This window comes from Hyaena hyaena, unplaced genomic scaffold, assembly GCF_003009895.1.
Source record: "Hyaena hyaena isolate Hyena2069 unplaced genomic scaffold, ASM300989v1 scaffold_4, whole genome shotgun sequence".
Lineage (NCBI taxonomy): Eukaryota > Metazoa > Chordata > Mammalia > Carnivora > Hyaenidae > Hyaena > Hyaena hyaena.
In genome coordinates this window covers 2,661,194-2,687,480 of record NW_024080636.1, presented here as the reverse complement: position 1 = coordinate 2,687,480, position 26,287 = coordinate 2,661,194, and the positions used below count along the sequence as shown (strand labels likewise).

Here is a 26,287-nt window from a genome sequence, read left to right as displayed (position 1 = left end):
TTCCGTCCTCGCTCTGCCAGGACACTGCGTGACCCTGGGCCAGTCCCTCTCCTGCCCTGGGCTTCTGTTTCCCCTTTAGCCAATGAGACGGTGGCATCAGGTGGCTGCCGGGGCCTGTCTTCCTGCTCTGACCTCTGGGGCTATGACCCCGTTAGCCTGGAGCCCCAACCAGGAGCAGGACCCCCGTCCCCACCCCCACAGTCGGCCGGTTCTGGACTGCACACCTGGGCAGCACCTGGCGGCTTCTGAGAGTGGGCTGCTTAGCCAAGTCCTGCACGGACCCCCTGGTGCATTTAGGGAACAGCTTGGGGACCACAGACACTCAGGTCAGAAGTTCCCCCCTCCCTGAGGCTTCCTTTTACCAGAGGACCCTCCTCACCCCCACCCAACAGCATCCCTGACAGAGGGCCCACCGGCAGCTCCTAAACGCCTCCGTGACATGGCGCTCCCTGCTCTCCGAACGCAGGGGACTTGGCTGTCCCCTGGCACTGAGTCTGTCTGGAGTATCTGATGTGTCAGGGTTCAGTGGCAGGAGGTGGTGTTCCTGTCCCTTGTCAGGACAGGGGGTGTGGACAGGGCCTCACTGGGTTTTTGAAGACACGAAGCCTCTGAAAGGAGGCAGCTGGGCCTGCAGAAGCAGTAACTCTGTGGATTTATTGGGTACTTTGTCATTCGTGGTTCCGAGGCTTCCGGGTGTCCGAGGCCGGGAACCAGCCCAGCCAGAGCCTCTTGAGCAGCTGGGGCACCCAGGCCCCAGGCCCTTCCTCCTCTCTCTCCACTTCAGAGGCCTCTAGAAAGCACAGACAGGCAAGCCTGTGGGTCCCTTGCCGGGAGGGCCTTTCCCCAGGACCAGGCCGCCTCAGGGAACAGGCCCAGAACCTGCCGGCTGGTCCTCCAGCCCGGGGGGCGGGGCCTCGGTTCCCGCTACCAGGAAGGAAGCAGGAGGCAGGGGGTGCTTCGGGGAGGATGGGGCATCAGGCTCCCTGGACTTCTTCCCTCCCCTCCCCACCCAGGCCAGGAGGTCTGAGAGGAGCGATCTGTGGCCGCTGCAGGGTCGCTGAGGTCGGGGAGGGACAGTCCTGCACCGGGCCGGGGCCTGCCATCTTACCGGCACGGTATATTGCAATCTCCTGACGGACGTTTTTATCTTCCTGGGAAGAAAGAAAGGACGCAGTGGTGGGCGAGGACAGGTCTACGCTACGCGAATGGGGAAACCAAGGCCTCACTTCACAGGAAGTCAAGAGAGGCAGGGTTCAGACCCACTCCTGCAGATACCAGGACCACTGCCTCTCGGCTCCGCAGGGCTCCTTGCTCACGGCCCAGTGGTCTTGGGAGTGCCCATCGCCCCCCCACCCCAACACCGCCGTCCCCTCACGGCCCCCACCCTGCAGTGCACCCTGCGGTGCTTCTCAGTAGGACCCTTGCTGGAGATGTTCCCGTTGGGGCGCCGGGCTTCTTACCTCCCCGCCTCGCATCCCTGCCACCTCCTCCTCCTCCTCCTCAGCCATCTCCTTCCCGGCAGCAACGGGGCCGGCTGCTCCCGCCTCTGGGGCCCTCCCCGCCCCCTCATGCTGAGACAAGACGTCCGTCTCCCCCTCGGCAGCACCGTTCGGTCCTCCTGTTGCCCTGGGGGGCACGGCCTGCGGGGAGGGTCAGGAGGGTGGGATGCGGGCCGAAAGGGCCTCAGATCGCCTCTTCGTCCCTCCCTGTTCTCTGCACCTGGACTGTGTACACTACTGTCTTTCCCAGGAAGTCCTTCCCTGCTCAGTGAGTGGGGAGTTTCCGGGGGGAGGGGTTGCCACTGTCCCTGGGATTCCCCTGCCGCGAGCTGGGGTGTCCCTGCCCTTCGTGGGGCTCTGACAGGAGCGAGCCTCACTTACCTCAGAGGCTTGCTTCTTCCCACTCCTGACTCTGCGTCTCTACAGAGGAAAACAGAAGTGACACAGCTGTGAGGGGCGGGGGTCCTTCCCTGCCTCGCCCCTCCTCCCGCTGGACCCACCCAGGATGCCCGGGACAGCCACCCTGCTCCAGGGGAAGAGGGGTCCCCAGCCCTCACCTACCTGAGTGGTCACAGGGTAACACTTATCCATCAGCCCCCACACTGGCCTTAAGGTCTCCCCTATGGGCTGCATGACAAGGAGAGAGAGGAGGGAGGGAAGGCTGAGGTGACATCTAAGGGCCACCTCAGCTACACACTAATCCACATACGCAGACACCTAAAAACTTCCAGTAATCTGAGAAGTTCAAACAAACAAGAAATGATGGTTTTAGAAGCTTAAAACTCTGCATTCATGAAACAAAAATAGGCTGTAAAACAGAAATGCTCAAAAAACCTCTAACTCTTGCACACAAAAATATGCTATAATCATGGAAATGAAAAATCCAGTCCAAGTGTGGAAGGTCAAGTTGAAAAAAACAAAACACTTTCCAGAAAGAACAGTTACGAAGAGATCAGGAGCTCCCCCAGCTAAATCACAGCTCTTTCTGAGAGATGGAACAGAAACCACAGACTGAGGTGGCAGGAGAGAGATACCAAATAAATACGTCCCTTTTTTTTAATCAAGACAATTTCCCAAAGATGAGGGAAGTGAGTTTCCAGAAGAGAAGGAATCACCAAGTGTCCAGGACAATGGATGACGGGGACCCACCCCAGAGCTTCCCATTAATGCATCTGAGAACACAGAGGACAAGGAACCTCAAAACTTCCAGAAATACAAAGGGGAAAAAAGCCTGTTTTAGGAATTCAACCTTCCTCAGACTTTCCTTCGAAAGTCTTTGAAGCCAGGAGACAACGAAGATCTTCAAACTCTATGAGGAAAATACTTCTGGTCTAGAATTCTGTATCTATCCAAACTCTTAGACAAATATGATTTAAGACTGTTTCAGATATGTAATATAGCTAAAGACGTCCCCCTCAGGAAGCAGGGGTTCTCCTAGAGGTTGGGTCCCACCAAAACGAAGGAGTGACGGGGGCACCCCCACATGGGAGGGGTGGAGCGCTCCCCAGATCCACGAGAAAGGGAGGCCCCAGGACAGCTGAGGGGTGAGCAGGGTGTGGGGCATCCTGTCCACATGGAAACGGGGAGGGAGGCTCCATGAAAACATCATATTGATAAAGCACCTAATTTGTCTAAATGTATTGCAAGGAGATTGATTTTTGGGGGGCAGAGAGCTTGGGTAAATTAATGGTAGGTAGAAGGAAAACTAAAAAAGAGACAAGACAAAAATCACACTCGAAGAGTGGCCATGGTACACTACTCGACCGCTAGGAGTATTATTTTCACAGTTAAAAAAAAATGTAAACCCTCACTGCTGTCTAATGAGAACTATGATACGCACCCACTGCAATGGCTAAAACCCAACAGCAAGTGCTGGGGAGGATGTGGGGCAACCGGAACCTCCTATTCGCTGCTGGTGCGAGCGCAGAACGGCAGCGACCACCCTGGAAAAGTCGCGGTTTTCTCGCAGGACTAAATGCACCCTTAACCAGGCGCCCCTCCAATGGGGGGCCAGGTATTTACCCACGTGGTAGGAAAACCTATGTCAACACAAAACTTGTGCACGAATATTTACAGCGGGTTTTTTTGGTAATGGTCCCAAACTAGAAACACCCAAATATCTCAAGTGGTGAGCGGACAAACCGCTGTCCATCCCCACGAAGCTGCCTGCTCCGCTGGAAGCCACAAACTACTGCTGCGCATGCGCCCAAAGAGGCCTCAGGTGCACCACGCAGCGAGAGGCCGGAAGCCCAGGCTGCATCGGGGATGCCTCCACTTCCAGAACAATCTGGCTACCGCGAAGTACAGGAACGGTAAACTCTTCACCAGACGGATTGTTCGAAGGGATGGAGCTGCGCTGGTTATGCCTGTCAAAAAAGGGCCCCCTGGGGCACCTGGGTGGCTCAGCCGGTTGAGCGTCCAACTGCACCTCAGGTCATGATCTCACAGTTTGTGGGTTCGAGTCCCGCGTCGAGCTCTGTGCTGACAGCTCAAGCCTGGAGGCTGCTTCAGATTCTGTGTGTGTGTGTTTCTCTCTGCCTCTCCCCCACTTAGGATCTGTCTCTTTCTCTCTCAACATAAACATTAAAAAAGTAAACAAGAGCCCACTGCTGTGGAGGGGGACTTAAAGCTAAAAATGATATAAAAATCAGCGAAACATCAATGTTATTTAAAAGACTAACAATCGAAAACGTCACTACTCAACATTTTACAACCTCAAAACAAGGCTACAGCTATCTGTACTAGAAGGCTGAGGGAGGTGAAGTGCATGCTGGAGGGGCAGTAGATGTGCGGTTGTTACAAGAGCTAGATCCTCAGCTTCCACTGTAGGAATTCACTGACTAGTGTTTGTTTTTATTTTTGAGAGAGAGAGAGCGAGTGGAGGAGGGGCAGAGAGAGGGGGACAGAGAGCATCCCAAGCAGGCTCGACTTGGGGCTCGATCTCATAAATCATGAGCTCACAACCTGAGCTGAAATCAAGAGTTGGACGCTTAACCCTATGAGTCACCAGGTGCCGTGAGAATAAAACGATTAAATGGAATTTGACTGGTTACTTTAAAATAAACAGCAACGACAAAGAAAGGAGGTAAAGTTGGACTCGGTGCTCTCCAAGGTACCTGCCAACATGGGCCTTCTTAGGGGCTCCCCACCTCTGAACGGTCACCCCAGAAGGTGGAGCACATACTTCTCAGAGTTTCTGCACCGCCGATAACCTTGTTTCGATGGGATTCTCTTCCCAACAGCGCTGTGCAGAGAGGAGGCCCCCAGAGATCAGGTATGTGGTTCTGTGCTGTCACTTGGGCAGCCTGGATCTAGTCCTTCTTGGGCCTAGATCTGTATAAAGTGTGAGCTGCTGGGTTGCCGTGAGGCTTAAATGACGTAACAGATGGACAGCACGTAATCCAGCACGTGGCCCTGGGTGAGCGTCCAGCATCTGTGTTCTTCTGACCCAGGGATGGGGGCGGGGGCTTCCGCCATAGGTTCGTGGATCTGGGACACGGAGGAGAGAATGCGACCCCAGGCAGGTGTCCTGCTCGCCACCACCTCATTCACCCGTGGGCGCTGAGCCACATTCCACGGCTACTCAAATGAATGAGGGGTCATCTTTTCCTCTTGGATGGTGGAGGCAACTGCCACAGAGGCCGGGGGCGACCAGCCAGCCAACCCGGGGAAGGTGGGGCCTCTGTTTTGACACTTTGCCAGAAACACAGCGAATTTCTGCAGAGCCCTCGCATGCACACACGTACACACACAGTCGGTTAACAGTTGAGCTCAAGAAGCGTGACCCCTGTTCAGGCTACAGGGAGACCATCCCGGCCTCTAGGCCTCCGCAGTGCCTACCTGTGCGGATTCCCCAGCGATCTCATGGTCCGGGGCTGGCTTCCCCACAGACTCCTGAAAATAGTAGTATGCCACTCCTGCGGGCGGGTGGAGAAAGACCAGTGAAACCGTTTAAAAGAGCGATGTAATCACTAAAATGTCAGTATTTACAACATACCAGAAATCATAGCCTTTTAAAATGAACTTGTGGGGCGCCTGGGTGGCTTAGTCGGTTGAGCGTCTGACTTTCGCTTGGGTCATGATCTCGCGGTTCGTGGGTTCGAGCCCCGCGTCGGGCTCTGTGCTGACTGCCAGCTCAGAGCCTGGAGCCTGTTTCAGTCTGTGACTCCCTCTCTCTCTGACCCTCCCCTGCTCACGCTGTCTCTCTCTCTCTCTCTCTCCTAGAAATAAATTTAAAAAAAATAAAAAAATAAAAAAAATAAAATAAAATGAACTTGTAACGAAAGATGTTAGATATTAAATGTATGCGCGATATATGACTTTTCAAAAGGAATGCAAGCAAAAACTGGAAGATCACTGCTGTAGGACGTTGGGTTGTGGGGGTTTTGGTTCCTGGGTTTTCTGGGGAGCAGGGGAGGCACGGGTTTTAGAATCAAACGTGGGTTCAAATCCTAGTTTCACTACGAAGGGCAGAAAGAAGGGAAGGGAAGAAAGGGATAGAAGCGCAGCCTTGACTGAGGTCCCTGGGAGCCCCGGTAGGTGGTAAGAGGTGGGGGTGGCCCTGAGGCGGGAACCAGCTCCCCAGCTCCCGCCGTCACCCCGCACCCAGGCTCCTACCTGCAAGAACGAAGACCTGTATTATGTACAGGGGCTTGTAGAGCCTGGAAGGAAAGCAGAGTTGAGCATAAGGCTGGGCTCTCTCGTGCCCTCACTGGCGGGGCTACCGGCTTTCCTCCCAATCCCCAGGACCACCCCCCCCAGGGCGTGTCTAACTCTGTGGGGGAATAAATCCTGCGGCTGTAACGGGGCTCAGCCCGGGCTTCCCGCCGCCTGGCAGGCAAGGCTCAGCGCCTCTGCCGGCTTTGGCAGCCAGACCTGGAGCCCGGAGCACGCGGCCTTCTCCCTTCCTTTTGTACTTGTTCCACGGGTCCGCCTTGCCTTCCCGGCCAGGAAGCAAGGACCCAGCCTTGGCTGGACATTCGTAGCTGCTCATTCAGCACAGGGTCAGCTCTTCTCCCCAGAGTCCTCGAAAGCACCCCCCCTACTCTGGGCAGATCCCACAATCCGGATCAGAAATAGTATCCCCAGGACTCATCCTCCTCTTCTGGGGCCCCTCCCGTGAGACAAGCAGAGCATCTGGACACTGGCAGGACACTGGCTCCCAGTGTGCGTGTGTGTGCGTGCACACACATTCACACATCCACACACGTGCACACACATTCACACGTGTGCACACACATTCACACATGCACACACACATTCACACATGTGCTCACACATTCGCACACACATTCACACGTGCACACACACATTCACACATGTGCTCACACATTTGCACACACACGCACACAGGCATGTCCCCCACCTGTCAGGACTAGGCCCTCCAGCCCAACCCTGAGTCACAGGGATCCTGTAACAGTCAAGGAAAGGGGACTCAGAACCCTATTTCCCCTTCCTCTGAGATCCAAAAGGGGTCCCCTTTCCTGGTGATTGGAGCCCCTGGAACAGGGCCCATTTAAACCTCACCTCTCTCTCTGACAGCACAGTCCAAACAACATTTTCAGTCTGAGAAGAAAAAATGGTCACCAGTCAATGCATCCCGCAGGCTAGGGACCCCAGCGCTCCTTTCCCTGGTGGCTGTAGGGACTGCAGTGGCCCAGAGGCAGCTGGGGGAATGGCAAGGACATCTGGCCACAGGGCGCAGCCCGGGGACGGCCCGCAGGTCACAGCTGGAGACCAAACTCGGGACGGAGTGGGCTAGCGATGAGAGCTTGGAAAATGCTCACGGATTTCTCCCAAGACCTCAGAGTCCCAAATGAAAGCTGGTTTCTACAGCCTCAGAGCTGGAAGGTAGCTCCCAGAGAATCAGGCTGAGAAAAGGCAGCTGGGAGAGGATTAAGGAAAAGGGGATCACTCTATCGAACGCTTGGTAAAAAGTAACCCCAGATGTAGGTAGCTAATTATTGCAGAAGTGCTGCATAACAGAAAATAACTCAAAAGGGTTGGTAGCTTTTGATCATTATTATTTACTAGTATAATTTAGGAGTCCTGCGGGAGATCGCTAGCCTCTTCAAAATAACCTCTCTGTCTGAAATCCCACCATCGGAGTCCAATTCCATCCAAACCAACACCATTGCAAAGTCAAGGTCTCCAATGTGAGCTGGACCCAGTGTGGCCCGGGGCCTCTGCTTCCCAAGGGAGCTCCCCATTCTCCCCAGGGACTATTTCAGAATCTCCCTTTAAACCTCCACCCCAACCCCGCCTTCCCCACTTTCAGCAGAGAACACAGACACCCCCGGATGGGGATGGGAGTTCCCTTAACTCTCTGCCGCCTCTCTGCTTCTCCCAGGCCATTTCGTCTTCAGGGACGCAGCTGCCCTCTGCCCTCCGGGCCCAGCCCCACTCTATGCTCCAGTCCATCCGGTCTCACAGCCTGGGTGTTTGGGGGTCCCCTCTCTCACTGGTATATTCAGGCTTTCCTTCTCTACTGGCCCCTAATCAGCAAGTCACACATCACTCCTGTGTTCCATTAAAAAAAAGGCCATTCTCCCTTGAACCAGATCCCTTCCCAGCTACTGTTGTGATGGCCCCCCATCCTGCACACCAGCCCATGGGCTGTCTGCAGGGAGTGTCTTCTCTCCTCCCCTTACTCCACGGCTGCTTCAGCGTGGTCCTGTCCCCGCAAACCTCCAAAACCTCTCTCGCCAAGGTCACCAATAGTGCTGAGCCACCAGAGCCAGTGGGCCCTTTCCAGGCGTGGCTCACTCCGGCTCTCTGGCAGCACTACGGTGCCTCCCTTGTCCAGAGTCACCTTCTCTGAGAAAAGTGCTGGCAACATATTCAACAGGAAGCTTTCTAGTCATTTCCAACTTGGTGTGAGCAAAGTTATCAGGCTTTTTCCGAGAGGCGGTTTGGAGGAGGAGAGGGGAGTAAAGGATTCCTGAGGGAGAGAGGAAGAGGGAGGAGGGGAGGGCCAGGCAGGAAAGGTAAGCTGAGAGTCTCAAAGACCACTTCCACCTGCTTGGGTGCTTTCCCGAGGGCAGCCCTTGGAGCCTGCCAACCTTGATGGTGTTCGCGATTTGCAGAGGACCCTCTGACCCTTTCAGTGCCCGGCAGCCTAGTCACGTCCCTCTGGCTCCAGGGCCGAGCCTGTGTAGGGCACCGCAGCCCAGCCCAGTCTGGGAGTCCAGGGCACAGCCCCTCCCTTCTGCAAGGAGAGCGTGTCTGTGTGTGACATCATGTCCTAGGGGGCTTTATGACAGGACAGCCTCTTCAACTGTGGCCCGAGCAGTTTGTCACTTGCCTCACGGTGGCTTTAAACCCCCACCAGTCAGGGGCGGCACCTCTGTAGCTATCTCTTCAGTTCCATTCAATGCCGCCATCGCTGCCTGAGCCCCTGAGATGTGTCGAGCTACGAGCTAGGTGCCAAGTCTTGTAGGGATTCAAACACATAAAGGTGTGGAAGTCTCAGTCCTGTCAGAAGAGGGATCTTTTCTGAACTAAAAACAAGATCGCAGTCTAACTATTTCTGAGTGTCAACCAGGGTCTGCTGAGCCTCCACTTGGGGCCAGGAAAAATGTTGAGGGGACAGAGAGGCAGGCAGGACACAGAGCCTGCCTTTGAGGAGCTTGAGGACACCAAACAGACATACTCTGATTCAAGATGGTAACTTTACCCTCCCCAAATTACTATTAACGTAACTTAAAAAATTACTATTAATGTAACTAAATAATAATGACAAAACTATGGATGGTTAAAACTGAGGAATGCTTAGGGGCACCTGACAGTCAGTTGAGGATCTGACTCTTGATTTTGGCTCAGGTCATGATCTCATGATTCATGAGCTTGAGCCCCATGTGGGGCTCTGTGCTGACAGCATGGAGCCTGCTTGGGATTCTCTCTCCCTCTCTCTCTGCCCTCCCACCATAATAAATAAATAAGCGTTAAAAAAAAAAAAACACAAAAAACCTCTGAGAAATAGTTTCATACATACATGAAATATTTACCAAGATTGATCATATTCACAACCATAAAACAAGCGTCACTAAATTTAAAAGATTAGAGTCACTTCTGGGGGCCACCTGGCTGGCTCAGTCAGTAGAGCATCCAACTCCTGATCTCAGGGTTGTGAGTTCAAGCTCCACTTTGGGGGTGGAGTCTACTTTAAAAAAAAAAAACAAAAAACGTTTGTTCTTTGACCACAATGGAATTAAATTAGAAATCTGTAACAGAAAGATCCCTGGAAAATCTCCAAATATTTAGAAACTAAACACACATTTAAATAACACATAAGTGAAATAAAAAATCTAAGAGAAAATTCTAATGTTTTTTTGAACTGAATGAAAATGAAAAAATATCAAAATGTGTGGGATGCAGTTAAAGTACTTCCTAGAGAAAACCTCACAGTATTAAAAATATCTCTATTAGAAAATAACAGGGGCACGTGGGTAGCTCAGTCAGTTAAGTGTTGGACTCTTGGTTTTGGCTCCGGTCATCACCTCCTGGTTCATGAGTTCAAGCCCCACCTCTGTGCCGACATCTCAGAGCCTGCTTGGGATTCTCTCTCTCCCTCTCTCTCTGACCCTGCCCTGCTCCCTCTCTCTTAAAAAATAAATAAACTTTAAAAAAAAAAGAAAGTAACAAATGTCTCAAATGAATTACCTCAGTTTCTACTTTAAGAAACTGGAAATGGAAGAGCAAATAAAGCCCAAAGTAAGCACAGAATTAAAAAAGATTAAAGTGAAAATAATTGAAATAGAAAACAGAAAGACAATAAAACAATAGAAAAAAACAGTAAAGGGGCGCCTGGGTGGCTTAGTCGGTTAAGCGTCCGACTTTCGCTTAGGTCATGATCTCGCGGTTTGTGGGTTCGAGCCCCGCGTCGGGCTCTGTGCTGACTGCCAGCTCGTAGCCTGGAGCCTGTTTCAGTCTGTGACTCCCTCTCTCTCTGACCCTCCCCTGCTCACGCTGTCTCTCTCTCTCTCTCCTGGAAATAAATAAAACATTAAAAAAAAAAAGAAGAAAGAAAAAAACAGTAAAACCAAAAGCTGGTTTTATGAGAAGAACAAAATGTATAATTCTATACATAGACTAAACCAGGGGAAAAAAAGTAAGATATGAGTGATCAGTATCAAGAATGATAAAGGTGACAATGAAGCAGTTTCTATAGATACCAAAATGACAATAAGGGAATATTATGAACATGTCCTGCCAATAAACTGGACAACCTAGAAGAAAGGGACAAAATCTTTAAAAGGCACAAAATACCACAGCTCAGACAACAAGAAGAACAAACCCTGAATAACACATCTATTGAAGACAATGTATTTAACTCTCCCACAAAGAAAACTCCAGATCCACATGGTCTCACAAGTGAATTCCACCAAACTTTGAAGGAAGAAATGATACCAATTCTACACAAACTCTTCCAGAAAAAGGAGAGAATACTTTCCATCTCATTGTATGAGGGATGAAGGCAGCATTATCGGATATCAAACCCAGACAAAATCTGACACAAGAAAACGACAGAACAACACCCCTCTTAAACATAGATGCAAATATTATTAACAAATCTTAACTTGAAAAGAACAACATATGGAAAGTATAATACATAATATCAAAGGAGTTTACCCTCAGGAATGCAAGGTCAGCTCAACCTTCAAAAAACAATCAACATATTTCACCATTGTAAATAAAAAAGAAAAATCGTGTGTTTATCTCAACAGGTGCACACAAAACATTTGACAAAATCAACATCTGTTCCTGAAGAAAAACTTCCAGAAAACTAGGAGTAGTTGAGAATATCCTCAACTTGATGAAAGACATCTATGAAAAACTTAGTGCTAATGATACACTCAATGAAAACTACTGGATGCTTTCCCCCGAAGTTCAGAAATAAGGCAAGGATGTCTGCCCTCATCATTTCTATACAACACTGTGCTGGAAGTCTTAGTCAATGAACTCAATCAAAAAAATGAAGTAACTGCCCCTTACACCATTTGTAAACCTACCATACTCCTGAATGATGCAATGATGTCAGTGATAAAGCATAACATCAAACGTCTAGCCCAATAACCAATCTAACATCTGCAAATCTGATTTGTTACCATTTGCCAGTTTTTTTCCTGAAGTCAAACTATATACTTTGAGTAACAGACTTCTAGAGTCAGGGCCTCATTACTGCAATGATTCATCCCTTAATATAACTTATAATACTGTTTGTGTCCATTTCATAAAAGAGCTGTAACATTTTCTCCACTAATTTCTGTAGCAAATTGCAAATGAGACCAAAGCCTTTCACTTGCAAATGTATCATAATGTTGCTCATTGATTAAACTAATGTTTTTCAAATTTGACAATCAGAGTTAGCCATTATAAAAGATGACCAATCCTTGCAATGAACTTCAAAGCTTAACATAAAAAGAAAGAGAGAATTGGAGAAACAGAGAGAAAAGTAAAAGGCAATCAGATTGGAAAAGAAAAACTAAAACTAGCTTTATTTTACAGACAACATGATTGTGTATAAAGCCCTAAGGGATCATACAAAAAATTACTTTAGTTTAGCAAGACTGAAGGATACTAGATCAATATATAAAAATAAATTATATTTGCAGTGCACATAAAACTGCTCTAAAAAATAAAGTATATTTAAAAATCAGTTATATTTCTATACAATAGCAACAACTGGGAATTGAAATATTTTTAATTATACCATCTACAATAGCATCAAAAATATGAAACTTAGATGGGAAAATATGACAACAAATGTATGCAAGATCTGTACACTATACACTATAAGGCACTGATGAAAGAAGTTAAAGTAGACCTAATTAAACAAGGGGAGAGGCCATGGTCGTGGATCAGAGGATTCGATGTTGTTAAGATGTCAGTTCTACTCTCAAAGTCAGTGTCATTGTAATAAAAGTTCCAGAGAAGTTTTTCCTTGTTAAAATCAAATGCTTTATATCTAAGGTTCATAATGGAAATGCAAAGGGCCTAAAATGGCCAAACAATTAAAAAAAAATAAGCAAAGTTGTTCAGCAATCAAGACAATATGAAGTTGCTGATGTCAAGAGAGATGGGAGGGAAGAGAGTCCAGATACAGGTCCATACGCTGTTGACTGACTTTAGACAAAGGTAATTCACTGGAGGAAAGAGTCTTTTCAATAATGGTCCTAGAGAAACTGGATATTCATATGGAAAAAAAGTGGACTTTGATTCATATCTCACACCATGTACAAAAAATAACCCAAGTTTAATCACAGACCTAAATCCAAAACCTAAAACTATAAAATGTCTAGAAGAAAACGTAGGAGAAAATCTTTATGACTATGGATTAAGCAAAAATTTCACAATATAACACCAAAATCATGATCCATAATAGAAAAAAAACTGATATACTGGAGTTCATAAAAATTTAAATCTTCCCTTCTAATTTTTTTTAATGTTTTATTTTATTTCTGAGAGAGAGAGACAGCATGAGCAGGGGAGGGTCAGAGAGAGAGGGAGACACAGAATCTGAAACAGGCTCCAGGCTCTGTGCTGTCAGCACAGAGCCCGACGTGGGGCCCGAACCCATGAACCAAGAGATCATGACCTGAGCCGGTCAGACGCTTACCCGACTGAGCCACCCAGGTGCCCTAAATATTCCCTTCTAAAGCCACTATTAACAGAATAGAAAGACAAGCCACAGACTAGGAGCACATATTTGCAAATTATACAGCTAATTAAGAAATCTATCTTGAATATATAAAGAACCGGGGCACCTGGGTGGCTCAGTCAGTTGGACAGCCAACTTTAGCTCGGGTCATGATCTCGTGTTGTGAGTTTGAGCCCCACATGGGACTCTGTGCTGACAGCTCAGAGCCTGGGGCCTGCTTTGGATTCTGTGTCTCCCTCTCTCTCTCTGTCTGTCTCTGTCTCTCTCTCTGCCCCTCCCCTGCTCACGCTCTGTCTCTCAAAAATAACAAACACTACAGAATTAAAAAAAAAAATAGAACATATAAAGAACCCTCAAAATAATAAGAAAAAAAAACAAAAATGCGCAAAAGATGGCACAAAAACAGACACTTAGATCAATGGAACAGAATAGAGAACCCAGAGATGGACCCACAAACGTATGGCCAACTAATCTTTGACAAAGCAGGAAAGAATATCCAATGGAATAAAGACAGTCTCTTCAGCAAATGGTGCTGGGAGAAGTGGGCAGCGACATGCGGAAGATGAACTTGGACCACTCTCTTACACCACACACAAAGATAAACTCAAAGTGGATGAAAGACCTGAATGTAAGACAGGAAGCCATCAAAATCCTCGAAGAGACAGCAGGCAAAAACCTCTTTGACCCCGGCCGCAGCAACTTCTTACTCAACAGGTCTCTGAAGGCAATGGAAACAAAAGCAAAAATGAACTACTGGGACCTCATCAAGATAAAAAGCTTCTGCACAGTGAAGGAAACAATATATACTAACTAACTTGGATGTAAATTTTTTAAAAATTAATTAAATAAAAAAATAAAATAAAATGGCCAAAAGCTTTAAGTAGATACTTCACCAAAGAAGATAGATAGATGGAAACTGAGCACATGAAAAGACTCTCAACATCTCGGCTCACTAGGAAAGAAAATGCAAATTAAAACCATAATAAGATATCACTGCATAGTTACTATAAATTCTCTCAAATTAAAAAGACTGACCATAACAAACATTGATGAGAAGTGGAATAACAAACTCTCAGCCACTGCTGACAGGAATATAAAATGATGCAACCACTTTGTGGAGTCTGGAAGCTTCTTTAATAATAAAAACATATGGGGCGCCTGGGGGGCTCAGTTGGTTAAACATCTGACTTCGGCTCAGGTCATGATCTGTGGTTCATGAGTTCGAGCCCCGCGTCGGGCTCTGTGCTGACAGCTCAGAGCCTGGGGCCTGTTTCGGATTCTGTGTCTCCCTCTCTCTCTTCTCCTCCCCTGCTCACGTTCTGTCTGTCTGTCTGTCTGTCTCTCAAAAATAAATAAATGTTTAAAAAAATTTTTTTAATGTAATGGAAACAATGACTAGCAGGTTGGATACTACAAAAACAAAACAAAACAAAACTGAATTAGTGCATTTAAAGAGAAGACCAAGAAATTCTCCCAGAACACAGAGGCAAAAGGTAAAGAATGGAAGTGTTTGAGAGAAGACAGATGGAGAAGAGACCTAGAAGATCAAATAGTCATAAAATAAGATCACTGGGAGGAAGAGAGTCCAGGGCGAAGCAATGAAATAAAAATGCTCCTTGAAGTAAAGGAAGCCTTGACTCTTTTTTTTTTTTTAATGTTGTATTTATTTCTAGGAGAGAGAAAGAGAGACAGCGTGAGCAGGGGAGAGTCAGAGAGAGACGGAGACACAGACTCTGAAATAGGCTCCAGGCTCTGAGCTGGCAGTCAGCACAGAGCCCGACGCGGGGTTCGAACCCACGAACCACAAGATCATGACCTAAGCGAAAGTCGGACGCTTAACCAACTAAGCCACCCAGGCGCCCCAAGGAAGCCTTGACTCTTAATCACATGCTTTTAGATTAACTTAATAAGGCAAAAATAACACTAAGCATATATATCTTGGTAAGATTTTTGAATTTTAAGGATAAAGAAAACATTAAGGGGGCACCTGGCTGGCTCAGTCTGTGGAGAATGTGACTTTAAAAAAAAAAAAAAATCGATTTATTTTTGAGAGAGGGACAGAGCATGAGCAGGGGAGAGGCAGAGAGAGAGAGGAAGACATAGCATCTGAAGCAGGCTCCAGGCTCTGAGCTGTCAGCACAGAGCCCAATATGGGGCTCGAACCCACAAACCGTGAGATCATGACCTGAGCTGGAGTCAGATGCTTAAAGGACTGAGCCCCCCAGGCGCCCCTGGAGAATGTGACTCTTAATCTCAGGGTTGTGAGTTCAAGTCCCATGTTGGGTGTAGACACTACTTAAAAATAAAATCTAAAGAAAGAAAATACTTAAAATCTAAAGAAAGAGAGAGAGAAAGACAGAGGGAGGGAGGAAGGCAGGCAGGCAGAGAGACAGAGACAGAGAGAGAAAGAAAGAGAAAAGAAAACATTAAGGCAGAGGGGGGGAAACCCAGATTCCCTAAAAAGAATAAAGAATCAGAATGGTGTCAATTACCACCCGCGATACGGAGCGTCAGGGGAGAGTGGCGTAACGTTCTACAGGGAACTGAGGGAAAATGATTGATTGTGACCCAAGAATTCTATGCTGAGCCAAGCTCCCTGTGTCAGGACAACGGAAAGGTTCTCCGTGGCCACTGGGCCCAGACATGAGCCTGTGGGCACTGCCTCTCTCTTCTCAAGCCACAGAAGTGAGAGTAGACCTGAAAATAAATCCATCACCGTGCTGGAAGCGACAAGCGGAGCCCTGTTAAACTAGAAGCTAGAAGGAAGCCCTCAAGAACAGAAGGCAGACGGAGTGAGGCTGACAGAGGACACCAAAGCACAGAGTACAGGCAGGAGCATCGCTGTGAAAGGTGGAAGGTCTCGGGGGGCCTCTGACTGTTCATTAAAGTGCGAGATCTCGGCAGCAGGACAGACCCCTATTAGGGTAACTGCTCTGGGGATTCATGTGAAGCAGAAAGGTGACGGGCTTCCTCTCTCCTCACCTCTGGCAAGCAGACAAAAACATGTATTAACCACCAGGTGGGAGCAATGAATGTGAGAATTCTTTTTTGTTTGTTTGTTTAATGTTTATTTTTGAGAGGGAGAGGGAAGAGCAGAGAGAGAGAGAGAAAGAGAGAGAGAGAGAGAGGAAGAGAGAGGATCCAAAGCAGGCTCCGCCCTGTTAGCACGGAGCTCAATGTGGGGCTTGAACTCACAGATCCTGAGATCATGACCCGAACCGAAGTCCGACACTTAACCGACTGAACAACCCAGGTGCCCCAAATATGAGAATTCTTGGCCATAAAAGTGCTGGATGGCTGGTAACTAACACCCAGCAGGAATGGGGAGCCCCAGGGCCCCAAAGTCTAACCACAAGTACACCCTGATTAGCGATGTGTTTTCATGACCCTGCATAGGTTAATAGCACTCCACAATAAATAAAAGCATTCAAAGAGAGTCTACCAAAGTATTTTAAAAAAGGACAGGGGCACCTGGGTGGCTCAGTCAGTTAAGCGTCGGACTTTGGTTCAGGTTATGATCTCACAGTTCACGAGTTCGAGCCTCACATCAGGGTCTGTGCTGAGAGCATGGAGCCTGGAGCCTGCTTCAGATTCTGTGTTCGCCCCACCCCCCACCTCTCTCTCTGCCCCTCCCCCACTTGCGCCCTCTCTCTCTCTCAAAAATAAACATTTTTAAAAATGCTTTAAAAAAAAAAAAAGAGTATGTTGCAACCTTGGAGTAGAAGAGATCTTCTTACAAATAAGACACAAAACACTTATACTATATAAATATTTAAATCTCTGTATGACACAGCCATCAACAAAGTTGAAAACAAACAAGAAATAGGGTATTTGCAGTGTATGTGGCAAAGATTAATACGGAGACTACAAAAGGCATTCCTACAGATCAAAAGGACGATGAAATGGAAAAATGGGCAAAGAAGATGAAGAAATATAAGTGGCCACATCAAAAAAAGCTCAATTTCATTAGTAATCATGAAAATTAAAACAAAGAGCTATAATTTTCTCCCCTTAAATTGGCAAAACTATAAACCTGATGATATTAAATGTTGAAGTGGGTACAAGGGACCCGCACCTTCAATCACTGATGAGCGCACAATTTGGCAATATCTATTTAAAACACACATACCTTTTGCCTCAGCAGTTCTATTTCTAGTTACCTACTACAGAGAAATACCCACTCGGACAGGCACAGATGGGGCATGAATGAGGATGTACTTTGTTTTAAAAGACTTTTTTTTTTTTTTTTAATGTGGGGGCAAAGGCAGAGGGAGAGAGAGAGAATCCCAAGCATGATCTATGCTCAGCACAGAGCCTGACCAGGGGCTCATTCCCATGACCTTGGGATCATGACCTGAGCCGAAATCAAGAATCAGAGGCTCAATCGACTAAACCACCCAGCCGCCCCCGTATGTCCCCTGTTTGTTTTTTTAATGTTTATTTATTTTTGAAGGAGAGAAAGACAGAGTGTGAGTCGGGGAGGGGCAGAGAGAGAGGGAGACACAGAATCCAAAGCAGGCTCCAGGCTCTGAGCTGTCAGCACAGAGCCCGCCTAGGGGCTTGAACTCACAAACTGTGAGGTCATGACCTGAGTGGAAGCCGGATGCTCAACTGACTGAGCCACCCAGGCGCCCCTTATGTCCCTTGTTTTTAATAGCACAGAGCTGGAAACCACCTAGGCCGATGGCTAGGGGAACAACTGACAAATGAAATATGATACATCCACATTACATCTTCTTTCCAGAACTAAAATGAATCAGATCTAGATGAACTGAGAGAATGACCTTGGAGAAAAAAGTAAGATGCAAAACAGCAGGCAGGACAGGAGTCAGGTATGTACATCCTCCCCCAAAATTTCAGCCCACAGATTCAAATGTGCAAGAAATGGTGAAATAGCACACTCCTTTCTTGTTACATAAACATCATTAAAAAATTTTTTTTAAATGTTTTATTTATTTCTGAGAGAGAGACACACACACAGCGTGAGCAGCGAAGGGTCAGAGAGAGAAGGAGATACAGAACCTGAAGCAGGCTCCAGGCTCTGAGCTGTCAGCACAGAGTCTGACGTGGGGCTCGAACCCACAAACCTTGAGATCATGACCTGAACCGAAGTCGGATGCTTAACCGACTGAGCCACCCAGGTGCCCCTAAACATCATTTTAGACTCCAAGCCCTCAGGGATCCCCAGTCTGCGTCCCCCATCCCCCGCTCTGTCACCCCCTGCTTGTATGTGCTCTCTCTCTCTCAAAAATAAAGATTAAAACAAACAAACAAACCTCTGAGCCCTCAACTCAAGTTTGTGGGAAATGAACCCTAAGTAATTCTTGAGGCATTGTTGCCCCTCACCCTCGACCCAGAATTTTACCCTGATTTTGTGCAGTGCAGGGGCTTGTAAGGGTGAGGGTTATGTCTCCATCTTCTCTGTGTCCTCTGTATGTGGCTCAATGGCTGGCAGAGAACACCACTCAGGAGATGTCTGGGAAATGCACGCCATGGCCACACAGCGGGTAAGTGGCAGGACCTGAGATCCAGACCCCTGTCCGCTGCTCTCTGGGGTGCAACATACGCAGCCCCGTGGGGCCCTGTGCTCGGACGTGCCACACTTGGTGCATCTCCCCCTTCCTAGCAAATATTGTCAAAGGAGACCTAGTGGAGAGTCAGGACTTTCACCTTTGACCACAGGTAAAAAGAAACCTCCCTCTCGCGGTGTCTGCAGAAGCCACAGGGGAAGAACAGTAATGAGGCTCTCCCTCCCTAACCAACCAGAGAGCAGGGGGTATAAGAGGAAGACTTGTAGGGAGCCGGGACCCCCACTCCTGCTAATTACTATGAGGGCTTCCTACCTCCCTGCTTAGGGCCAACTGAGGCTGAGTGGGGAGGCTGGGCTTCTTTCCACATTCGCAGTAATAAGGAAGCTCCACCATTTCCCCTGCAGGAGCAGTCTCAAAGGAAGCTACCTTAAAAAAAAAAAAGAAAAAAGTTTAGGGGCACCTGGGTGGCTCATTCAGTTAAGCTTCGATTTCAGCTCAGGTCATGATCTCACGGTTCGTGAGTTTAAGCCCTGCGTCTGGCTCTATGCTGACAGCTCAGAGCCTGGAATCTGCTTAGGTTCTGTGTCTCCTTCTCTTTGCCCCTCCCCTGCTTGCACTCTGTCTGTCACTCTCTCTCTCTCCCCCCAAAAATAAATTACAAAAACATTTAAAAAATATTTTTAAGTTTAAATAAGATCCAGGGTCTCTTAACATAATGCCGAAAATGTCCAGGTTTCAATAAAAAAAAAAAAAATACTCATCATACCCAAAACAAGGAATATCTTAAACTGAATGGAAAAAAAACCCTCAATCACTAGATGCCAACAGCAAAATGATAAAGGCAGAATTATCTGCAAAGATTCTAATGCAGCCATCATAAACATGCTTCAACAAGCATTTATGAACATTTCTGAAACAAAATAAAAAAAATAGAGTCTCAGCAAAGAAACACTAGATAGAAAAGAGAACCAGATAGAGAGTTTAGACCAATAACTGAAATTAAAAAGCTCAACGAATGGGCTCAAAACAGAAAGGAGAGGGCAGGGGGGAAAAAAAAACCTAGTGAACTAAAAAGTAGAACAATAGAAATTATCCAGTCTTAACCGCAAAAACAGACTGAGGAAAAAATGAGCAGAGCATCAGGGATGTGTGGGGCTATTTCAAAAGATCAAACGTCATGTCATCAGAATCTTAGGAGAGAAGAAAAAAGGCAGGGCTGAACAATACTCAAAGAAAAACTTTCCAAATTTGGCAAAAGGCACAAAATGACAGATTCAAGAAGCTGAGTGAACTCCAAGCAAGATAAATCTAAACAAGTTTACACCAAAACACATTACAGTCCAACTTCTGAAAACTAAATAAAGGAGAAATCTTAAGAGTAGCCAGAGGAAAAGCAGCACCTTCCCTATATGGGAAATTAATTCAAATAAGAACTGATTTCTCATCCGAGACCACAGACGCCAGAAGAAAATGACGTTAACATTTTCAAGTATTGAAATGTCAACCCAGAATCCCATATCCAATGAAAATGTCCTTTAAGGATGTTGGAAGAAGTCAGGAAATTCCCAGATAAAGGAAAACTAAGATAATGTCACCAGCTGATATGTTCAACTGACTTTTGATATAGCTGCAAAAGCAATTCAATGGAGGAAAACTGGCTTTTCAACAAATGATTCTGGAGTAATTGGACATCCCCAGGCAATTTAAAAAAGTTAACCTCTATCTAAATCTAACACCTTATACAAAAGTTAATTCAAAATGAAAAATGTACCATGTACTTAAATATAAAACATAAAACTTTTATTGATTTTAAAGTTTATTTAAAAAACTCAAAGAAAAGTTTATTTTTTATTTAAAAAATCTCTGTACCCAATGTGGGGCTCAAATTCACAACCTCGAGATCAAGAGTCACATGTTCTTCCAACTGAGCCAGCCAGGCACCCCCAAACATATAACTTTTAGAAACAAAAACAGTCTTCTGAACCTATAGCTTGGCAAAGTGTTCTCTTTGACACCAAAAGCACAAACCATAAAAGAAAAAAGTTGATAAATTGGCTTTCATCAAAATTAAGCACTTTTGCTCTGTGAAAGACGCTTTTGAAAAGATGAAAAGATAAGCTACAGAGTGGGAGGAGATATTTGCTAAGCACGTATCTGACAAAGGACTAGTGTCTAGAATATATAAAGAACACTTAAAACTCAACAGGTAAACAATCTAGTTAGAAAATGGGCAAAATACATGAAAAGACATTTCCATTTAAGATGGGAAATAAGCATTAAGAAGGATGTTCAACATCACTACCCGTGAGGGAAAGGCAAATCATAGCAGTGAGGTATCCCTACACATCTACTGGAATAGCTAAAATTAAAAAGTTGCTGCACCAATGCAGAACAGAATATGGAGAAGTGGGCCACTTAAACATTGCAAATGGAAATCTAAAATGGTTTAGTCATTCTGGAAAACAATTTAGTAGTTTTTTATAAAGAAATCAGGGGCACCTGGGTGGCTCAGTCGGTTAAGCATATGACTTTGGGTCAGGTCATGATCTCATGGTTTGTGGATTCGAGCCCCGTATCGGGCTCTGTGCTAACAGCTAGCTGAGAGCCTGGAGCCTGCTTCAGATTCTATATCTCCCTCTCTCTCTGACCCTCCCCTGCTCACGCTGTATGTGTCTCTCTCTCAGAAATTTTAAAAAAAAAAAGTTTTTTAAATTTTTAAAAAAACTAAATATGCAACAAACATAGGACCCAGCAATCGTAATCCTGGGCATTTATACTAAAGAAATGAAGACTTATGTTAACACAAAAGCTGTATACACATATTTATAGCAGTTTTATTTATAATAGCTCAAAACTGGAAACAACTCAGATGTTGTTCAAGGTGAGGGGTGAGTGGTTAAACTGTGGTATATCCATACCATAGAATACTACTTGGAAATATAAACAAATAAACTAATGATACACATGACAAATCTAGATGAATCTTGAGAGTATTATTCTGAGTGGGGAAAAAAAAGCCTATCCAAAAGTTTATACAGTATATGATTCCATTTGTGTAACATTCTAGAAATGACAAGATGGAGTTCCTTTATCAGGGACTGAGGAGGGGGTGGGGGAAGCGAAACATGACCTTGTAATGGGAATGTTCTGTACCTTCATTATATCAAGTCAGGGTCCTGGTTGTTATATCGTACTATAGTTTTAAAATACGCTGCCATTGGGAAAAACTGAGTAAAGGGCCTACCTGACCATTCGGTATTATTTCTTATACATATGAGTCTACAATTATCCTAAAAGTTGAATTTAAAATGTGTAGCATAACACAATAAACATGATAAAAGCCACCTTCTCTTCCCTATACGGAACAGAAAGAAAAGGCCAAGTATGAGGCAGTGTGTGGCTAGGTGTCCGGACTCCGATGAATCCATCCCTGTTTCTGCTTCCATCTGGGGACCTCATGATCCCCTCTGCCCCTGGAACCCAAAAGACCTTCTGCTCTTATCTCTGACTCCAAGGTAGTCTCAAGGAAGAAGGATGCAAATAGTCACTGACTATCTAAGATGGAAGAACTTTAAATTCTGGGACTGAACAAGTCTCTTAAATACTGAGGGCTTCAATTCAACCCTATCTAATATTCACTGGGTATCATGGACAGTAGCAAGAGGGGCTGGGGATAGTGGGTAGCCTTTAACCTGCATCTATATCAACACCCCCCCCCCAAAGTAATATGCTTTGTCTGCTACAGAATATTGACATTTTCTTAATTTGGGGTAAAATGTTCAGTGTAAGTATAAATGGGGGCTTAGATGCAAACAGGGACTGAGACAATCCCCTGGATACACTCTATTCCCACCTCCGCCCTCAACAAGACTGCCACCCTTCATTGGCTCTTGATCACTAGGATCTACTCTGTGTGACATGTTATAGGGATTAAGGCTAAAGAAGTTAACAGGATTCTCATAATCTGATTGGAAGACACAGAAAAGACAACTCATACATACCAAACATCTGTGTGCTTCGAAACACTCTCCTAGGCACTTCACATTATTTAGATTATCTCATTTACTCCTCACAACCCTGGGTGGTAGCCGCTATTATCCCCCTTTCACAGATGTGGAAACCAAAGTTCATGGGTGTGCCTTGACACACCGCTTGTAACTGGGATCAGGAACTGACGACAAACTCTTTTCACCGTATACTACATTGCTTCTAACTCTGTAGAGGTATTTATTTTCTGTACGGTCCTAATCTTCCCAACCTTCTAAAGTCGTTGTTTAATAAAGACAGATAGGGGGTTTTGTTTTTGTTTTTCTGTTTTTAAGTTGATGAGAGCAAGAAGCCATTATTAAAATACACGGGACTTTACACATTTGAAAAATCATCAGATTCCATGTTTCCCAACAGCTCTATTAAGACATAATTAACATAATGTAGAATTTCTCCTTCATCCATTTTAAGTGTACAATTTAATGAATTTTATTTACAAAGTTGTACACTGCGCCACAAACTAATTTTAGAGCATTTCCATCAGCCTAAACAGAAATCTCATGGTACATTCACTCCTCATTTCCACTCAGCCCACTCATCTGTATAGATTTGCCTTTTCTGAACCCTTCATATAAATGAAATCATTCGTGTTTTGTATCTAGCATCTTCCAGTTAGCATAACGTTTTCAAGGTTCATCATAGCTAAAAGGTATTCCATTGTATGATATGCCTTTATCCACTTGTTTTGTCATCCATCCAATTGACAGACTTCTGGGTACTGTGAGTAATGCTGCTACAAACATTTGTTTCTATGTCCTTGTATGGACAAATGTATTCATTTCTTCTGGAAAGATACCTAGGACTGAAATTGTTGGATCACACAGTAAGTATGTTTAACTGGGTTTTTTTTTAGGGATATATTTATTTATGTATTAAAGTTTATTTATTTATTTTGAGAGAGAGAGAGAGAGAGAGAGAGAGATCCCAAGCAGGCTCCGTGCTGTCAGCGCAGAGCCCAACGTGGCGCTCCATCTCACGAACCCTGGGATCATGACTTGAGCCAAGATGGAGCATCAGACACTTAACCGACTGAGCCATCAGGTGTCCCTACACTTAACATTTTTTTTTTTTTACGCTTAACTTTTTAAGACACTGCCAGACTGATTTCCAAAGTGGCTGCATCATTTTACATTCCCACCAGCAGTGTAGGAGAGTTCCAATTTCTCCATGTCCTCACCAACACTGACTATTGTTTATCTTTTTATTCTGGGCATTTAGTGGGTAAGAAATGGCATCTTGTTACGGTTTTGAATTGTATTTACCTAATGACTAACAATGCTGAGTGTCTTTTCATGTATTTGTTGATCATTGTGTCTCTTCTTTGGAGAAACAGCTATTCAAATCCTTTGCCCACTAAAAACATAGACTTTATTTTTTGAAGCAGTTTTAGTTTCATAGCACAACTGAGTGGAAAGTACAGAGATTTCCAATATTCCCCTCCCCCTGCCCCCAGGCTTCCCTACTATCAGTATCGGCCTCCAGAGTGCTACATTCGTTATAATCGATGAACACTGACATATCATGGTCATCCAAAGTCCATCGTTTGCATTACGGTTCACTCTATGGGTTTGGACAAATGTAAATGACATGTATCTACCACTATAATACCATACAGAGTCTCATTACCCTAAAAAGCCTGTGTTGCACCCATTCATTCATTGAGGCCTCCCCCCCCACCCCCGCCAGCCCCGAGCAACCAATGATCTTTTTATTGTCTCCATAATTTCGTCTCTTTCCGTTGTGCCTTATAGCTGGAATTATACCATATACAGCCTTTTCACGTTGGCTTTTTGCCCGTTTAACTTTCCTCTGTGTCTTTTCACGGCTCGATAGCTCGTTTCTAACGCTAAAGAATACTCCATTGTCTGGCTGTACAAAAGTATATTTATCGATTCACCTCCCAAAGGACGTCTTGGGTGCTTCCAAGTTTGGGCCATTCTGAAAAAACAGCTGTAAACATCCATGTGCAGGTTTTTGGGTGGACCAAAGTTTTCAGCTCATACCAATCACACCAAGGGGTGTGGTTGTGGATCACACAGTAAGAGCGTGTTTACATTAGAAAGAAACCGCCAAGCAGACCAAAGTGGCTGTGTGACTGTTCATTGTCACCAGCAATGAAACACCTCCTGCTGCTTACTCCACTGCCATGTGGTATTGTCACCTTGGCTTGGTTTTAAATTGGGCTCTTTGTCTTTTTAAAATTGTTGAGTTGTAAGAATCTTTTATATGTTCTAGATGCAAGTACTTTATAGAATATATGATTTGCGAATAGTTTCTCCACAGTTTGTGGATTGTTTGGGGGGCCTTTTTTTTTCAATGTATAGGGATATTAAACACCAAATTCATGATAATGTTCACTCTTGGAGGAGGTAGGAGCATGGATCGGGTTAGACTTAGGTAGATATAATGATGTGAGAGGTAGAGCACAGAGATAGAGAGACAGAGCACGAGCAGAAGAGGGTCAGAGAGAGAGGGAGACACAGAATCTGAAGCAGGCTTCAGGCTCTGAGCTGTCAGCACAGAGCCCGATTCAGGGCTCCAACTCACAGGGAATGAGATCATGACTTGGGCCAAAGTCAGGGGCCCAACCCACTGAGCCATCCAGGTGCCCCAATGCCCCCTGGAGAATTTAAACCAGGTAAACTTCTTAAGGTGGGTACTGAGGTTCAAGAGTTTCCATTTTCTTATCATGCTTTAGACTTGTATATGGTGCATGCTTTTTTTTTTTTTAACGCAAGCTCACTTAAATGCACAAATACATTTTAAAAGGTAATACAAGAACAAAAATCTGATTTTTTTTTTTTTTTTTTTTTTTTACCCTTTCAAATGGGAAAGCCTGGGACAGGGGCAGGGCCACGTTCCATGCTGGCTGACCTCGGCCCTGGGCCCTGCTCCTTCCCCAACACACTCACAAGGTGTCTGCCAGCTGCACTTGGAGAAAAGACCTGCTGAGCTAGGGGCAGGCGTCAGCTGGTGGGGGGAAGGGGGACATCACGTAGCAGGTGGCCTAGACCCTACATCTCAGTTTCCTCACCTGTAGAAAGGGGATGCTAACAGAACCTCTCTGATCCATGAAATTAGGTAAAATACCTAGTGCACGTTAACTGTAACTTTTCCCTTGGCACGTCGGGGTTCCCCGGGATGGTGAGAGGTAACCCCAATGCCAGCAACAACGGGGATACCCAGGATGGACGATACAAGGCTCCTTCCAGATCTAAATTTCTGGGCTGCTTTTCCGAGGGATCCACAGTTTAGGATGATAATGTTCTTGCGTAAAATGAGGCTGATGATAGAACCTACCTTCCCGGGATGTGGAGAAGCGCCCCGAAGCTAACGGCCAGGAAAGTGCTTTGGCATCTACACAGCGCTTGCAGAGTCGGTTTATAGAAAAAGAAATAAAAAATACTATCGCAGAAAAACCGCACAGGGGTCAGGCCATCGCCACGGCAGCCCAGGCTCCGTGAGGCGCCTCCGCTGCCCTTTGCGGCCGCGGCCAGCGCCGCGAAGCTGACCCGCGAAGCTCTGCAGGCCCACGCGCCTCCAGGCGCATC

The 26,287-nt window shown here is 46.0% G+C and overlaps 1 protein-coding gene across 9 annotated transcripts; it reads right to left on the bottom strand.

Moving 5' to 3' along the window:
- Nucleotides 1-629: 629 nt before the first annotated feature.
- LOC120234268 lies at nt 630-26,255 on the bottom strand. 9 transcript variants are annotated; one of them, XM_039236087.1, is made up of 9 exons: nt 8,561-8,697; nt 7,026-7,064; nt 6,117-6,160; nt 5,340-5,416; nt 2,061-2,126; nt 1,881-1,919; nt 1,461-1,640; nt 1,109-1,151; nt 630-790 (listed from the first exon to the last, which is right to left on the bottom strand). In XM_039236087.1, the coding sequence occupies exons 2-9, from the start codon at nt 7,055-7,057 to the stop codon at nt 669-671; spliced, it is 603 nt and encodes a 200-aa protein (XP_039092018.1). In that variant the 5' UTR covers nt 7,058-7,064; nt 8,561-8,697; the 3' UTR covers nt 630-668. The 9 variants fall into 9 exon arrangements, with proteins under 9 accessions (XP_039092018.1, XP_039092000.1, XP_039091992.1 ...); XM_039236069.1 differs by adding an exon at nt 7,286-7,383 and having other exon boundaries at nt 722-1,192; XM_039236107.1 differs by having other exon boundaries at nt 764-790; nt 1,109-1,197.
- Between the last annotated feature and the right edge of the window lie 32 nt (nt 26,256-26,287).

Coding starts and splice junctions, on each gene's coding strand:
- LOC120234268 (XM_039236061.1), bottom strand. CDS start 7,057: ATGTTGTTTGGACTGTGCTGTCAGAGAGAGAG. Junction 5,417..6,116: donor ACAGGTCTTCGTTCTTGCAG/GTAGGAGCCTGG, acceptor ACCCGCCCGCAG/GAGTGGCATACTACTATTTT. Junction 2,127..5,339: donor TCGCTGGGGAATCCGCACAG/GTAGGCACTGCG, acceptor CTTGTCATGCAG/CCCATAGGGGAGACCTTAAG.